A 4,076-nucleotide genomic window follows, 5' to 3' on the forward strand; every position below is an offset into this window, starting at 1 on the left:
ACGTCCACCGAGAAGCGACAGCGACTTTGTCATCTTCAATTCATTTCACAGAGGCAATTTCGCAAGAAATCTAAATAGGTAAACAAAGCAAACCAAAGCTTCACTTCAATTCCATCTCTACAAGTATAAATTCGATCAACTACTAATCGTCCACAAATTTGCGAACACTTTATATTTTTACATGGTATAAACACATCAGATGAATACATCGCAGTACATGGATAAACAGATCATGGATCTATCCAATTCACAGAACAACAATAATGACTTCATCGATCTCATTAATCCTCAAGTGGACCATCACATTAGCGGCGATCCAAAGAAAGAAGATATTGTTGCCAGTTACGAATTTCATCCAATTCGCCCAATTGGATCGTCATCGCCTAAGTCTAATGTTGATTCTAGTAATGTTGGGGCTGCAGCTAGGGCTTGGAATTCTGCTGATTCTAAAAACAATACTGAGAGTAGCATCAGAGTAAACCCTAATACTTTCTCTATATCTATTTGCAATTTTGCATGCATACATTTATTTGTTATAATCTGAGGCGGATCTTAGATTTTGACTTACTGGATACAGACTATTACAACAACGGTTTGTTTATGTGGGCAAATTAGTGTGTGTGTGTGTATTCAGATTCAGAATTTGAACTTTATGGGTTCGAGTTTGGGATTCTACTACAATTCATTTGATTTAATGTGTTTGAAATAAATTATTTGTACTTATTTAGTGGACGCATATAGAAGTCCGAGCCATGGTTACATATATAGATGAATTTGCTATTATAGTTCAAAATGGTCTCTGCTGCTATAGAATTGATCAGCTCGAATGTGGGGAAGGATTTATGTATTGTTATATCTTGCATTATGACATATAAAGCTAAAGTAATGCAAGGTAATTTGTATTAAGAGTTGTTGCAAACAAGGCAACTTATTATGGATATTCAGTATCTAACCAAGAAGCAGGAGGATAATTGAATTGCAGGGTAAGGGGAGGGGGAAGGGAGGTATTATTGCATTCCTAAGCTGGCTTATTATGGCAAGTGCCCTGTTGTGCATCAATTCTACACTCTACTACGATTCAAGAAGTTCTAATTTTGTTGAAGAAGAATCAACTAAGTTACTCAGCATATAACACCAACGCTTTTACTAGCCCTGTTTTTCCTCATGAAAGAAATCTGGCCTGTTGATCCTTTTTCTCTCTCGAATCTCTTTTGATGTATTATGTACCTCTAATTATACAATACTAGCGAGAAAAGTTCATTTTTGTGGCTTCTCTTAGCATGTGCCCTCTGTGCTCCTCCTATCTGGATTCCCATGACACAGAGCAGGCTAGTCAGTGTTTCTGACTTTTAATTTGTGTATTGCCAAGATGTAGATTCTCAATTAGTATTTTTGGTAAGAGAAGTTAATGCTTGGGGCTTCTCCTTACATGCTATTTGCATGTGCTTAATTAGTTAGCGTGGGACTTTTGAGCAGGGGGTCAAATGGGCAGCTTGGGTCAAATTTGGATGGGTTAAGACAAGTTGAGCCAATCAATGTGCCGTTGTCGAGCCCACACAAACTTTTGCCTATTTCTTCACAGGACCGACTATCTATCAAAAACCCGACAGATAGTATTTTGAAACAAATTTTTACGTGAGGAACAAGAACCACAAAGAGAAATAACTAAGCAGACTAGGAACAGAAGAAAAACAAGTAGAATCCACTAATCAACTGTTGTTGTCGGGCTTGGTCGTGGTCGTAGCTCCATCCCTGGTAGAGAGGTAGATCCAAGAATTCAATTGGATGCACTGCTGCCGACTACAGAAGTTGGACTAGAGAGGAAAGACGGGAAATAGCGATTTCCCGGAAAAAATGGGTTTTACGACAAACATGTAAAGATTTTATATTTTTCAATACTTAACACCATTTATGGATGACTGATTAGTAACATAGGTAAGATGACAAGTGAACTTGTGAAAAAGAAAGAAAAAAATAAAAGAGAAGAAAAGATCATCTTAGAGAAAGACCCCAAATGTTATATCACTATTTAGTTTAATGGTACCTTACAACACTTTTACATTATTAAAATTTGAAGGCCCTAGCATAATATTCTACTAGTTTATAAGAACTGTATTTTGAAAATGCTAAAGAAATAAGTCATGTTAAAAGGTTTCAACCTCTTTACGCAAATGCAGGTAATTAATTCCTTGACCAACCACATGTCTTTGTTTAGTGCACCACATGCCTTTGTTTTATTGGGTTCCCAAGGATAGTATTGATTTGATCTATGAGAATCGTGTACAGCATAGTATATAACTTGGGGACTGAGCATGGGTTTACAGGAACCCAAAGCTTGAACGTGGATCCGCAACTGCCAGGTAGCGTGAGAAGGAGAGAAGAGAAGGTGCTATATATATATATATATATATATATATATATATATATATATATAGAGAGAGAGAGAGAGAGAGAGAGAGAGAAATTATTGCTATTTTCATTTTTCACAGGTTCTCTGGGGTTAGATCTTCAATATCCTAACGAGTCGACTAGGGCCGTCATAATAGTTCAAATTGATCCAACTTTTTAGACAGATAGCCCAAACTATTCAGTGAATATTATATTACTTGCTCAACACCATATGTGAATTCTACACCAATTTTTTCAGTTAATGGAGTTCTTTTATATTTACGTTTCTACTTCTGTGCAGAATTATGGTTCTCTTGACTCGACTGAAGCTGCCAAAGTTATTGTGGAGAAAGATTTGAGCAGTGTTCATTCATCTTTGTTATCGGAAATTGATCACACAGTTAAGAAGTATGCCGATAATCTTCTGCATGCAATGGAGGGAATAAGTGCCCGGCTATCACAATTAGAAACTAGAAGTCGCCAGATTGATAACTCTGTTGATGAACTTAAGTTGTCTGTTGGTAACAACCATGGAGTCACTGATGGAAAACTGAGACAGTTGGAAAATATACTCAGACAGGTATCTGCAGTTCTTAGATTTATCATCTTGTTTCAATTAAGTTGCTTGTGGTCCGGCCCTTCCTCGGACCCCGCACATAGCGGGAGCTTAGTGCACCGGGCTGCCCTTTTTTTCAATTAAGTTGCTCTTGATTTGGCACCAAAATAAATATATCAAACTGCTCTAGAGTTGGGTATGTGTATGCCGCTTCTATGTTTCTTCGGTTGTTGAATAGACTAACTATTATCTTTAGCACTTTTCAGTAGTTGTCCTTAGAATGAGAAGTGCAAGAGAAGTGCCCCTTTTACCCTTGTTTCAAGACCACGGTCTTCGTGTCTTTATGTTATTGCCTCTTTCCTCATCTATTTTTACCTATGCTGAGTACTGCAATATAGTTGTAGTTCTGACTTCTGGTTCATACACTATGAATTGTTTTCTCATAGGTTTAATTGTCTCTTTGTTTAATGACAGTGCAAGGACACCTTGATCCATGTATATAGATCTATTTATTTTTGGAAAAAACATGTATATAAATCTAAAACTTTTAGATGCTGGAGAACCTTGATACAACTCAATGACATGCGGGGAAAAGGGAGTGCTCGTTAAGCACTGCATATCAATTAATTCATATTAAGTTACATAGGGAGGTTGTGAATTGTTCTCTATTTGCTTCAGGTGGTGATTTCAGTTCTGGAATTGTCATTTGTGCCCTAGCTAGCTTTCTCCTTTGTGATATCAATTCACCCTGGCTTGTAGTGGGATGATCACTTTGAAGTCTTTGGTAATGACTAATTTATCAAAATTTTGGAAAAAGCACACATAATATTTAGGATATCATTCTGGTGGCGTGATGAACGGTATTATCATAGGCTGATTGGTGATTATTTGGTGAGATAATTTTGCCATCTTATCTGCTTTGCGCCTGACCCAAACCCCGCTATGTGGGATTATACTGGGAATGTTGTTGTTGCATCTGCATTGCGCCAGAGAATGATGAAAAATTTGATATCCCACCAGTAAAGGATAAATTTTTATATTTAACCTGGCGTGATGTATTCTTTTCCTTTTGTTCTATCATGATGGTGGAGGAATGTCTTAAACTAAGTCTGGCCTTGTATGTCTTCTTCGC

General features: G+C 37.1%; 1 protein-coding gene across 1 annotated transcript in view; it reads left to right on the forward strand.

Moving 5' to 3' along the window:
• LOC109208432 (transcriptional regulator DEF1-like) overlaps positions 1 to 4,076 on the forward strand; it is a 5,569-nt gene continuing 1,493 nt past the window's right edge. The window contains exons 1-2 of the mRNA XM_019371535.1: positions 1 to 475; positions 2,690 to 2,968. Coding sequence (XP_019227080.1) covers positions 200 to 475; positions 2,690 to 2,968 — 555 coding nt within the window. The 5' untranslated portion in view covers positions 1 to 199. The remainder of the gene's footprint in view (positions 476 to 2,689; positions 2,969 to 4,076) is intronic.

This window comes from Nicotiana attenuata, unplaced genomic scaffold (assembly GCF_001879085.1).
Source record: "Nicotiana attenuata strain UT unplaced genomic scaffold, NIATTr2, whole genome shotgun sequence".
Classification (NCBI taxonomy): domain Eukaryota; kingdom Viridiplantae; phylum Streptophyta; class Magnoliopsida; order Solanales; family Solanaceae; genus Nicotiana; species Nicotiana attenuata.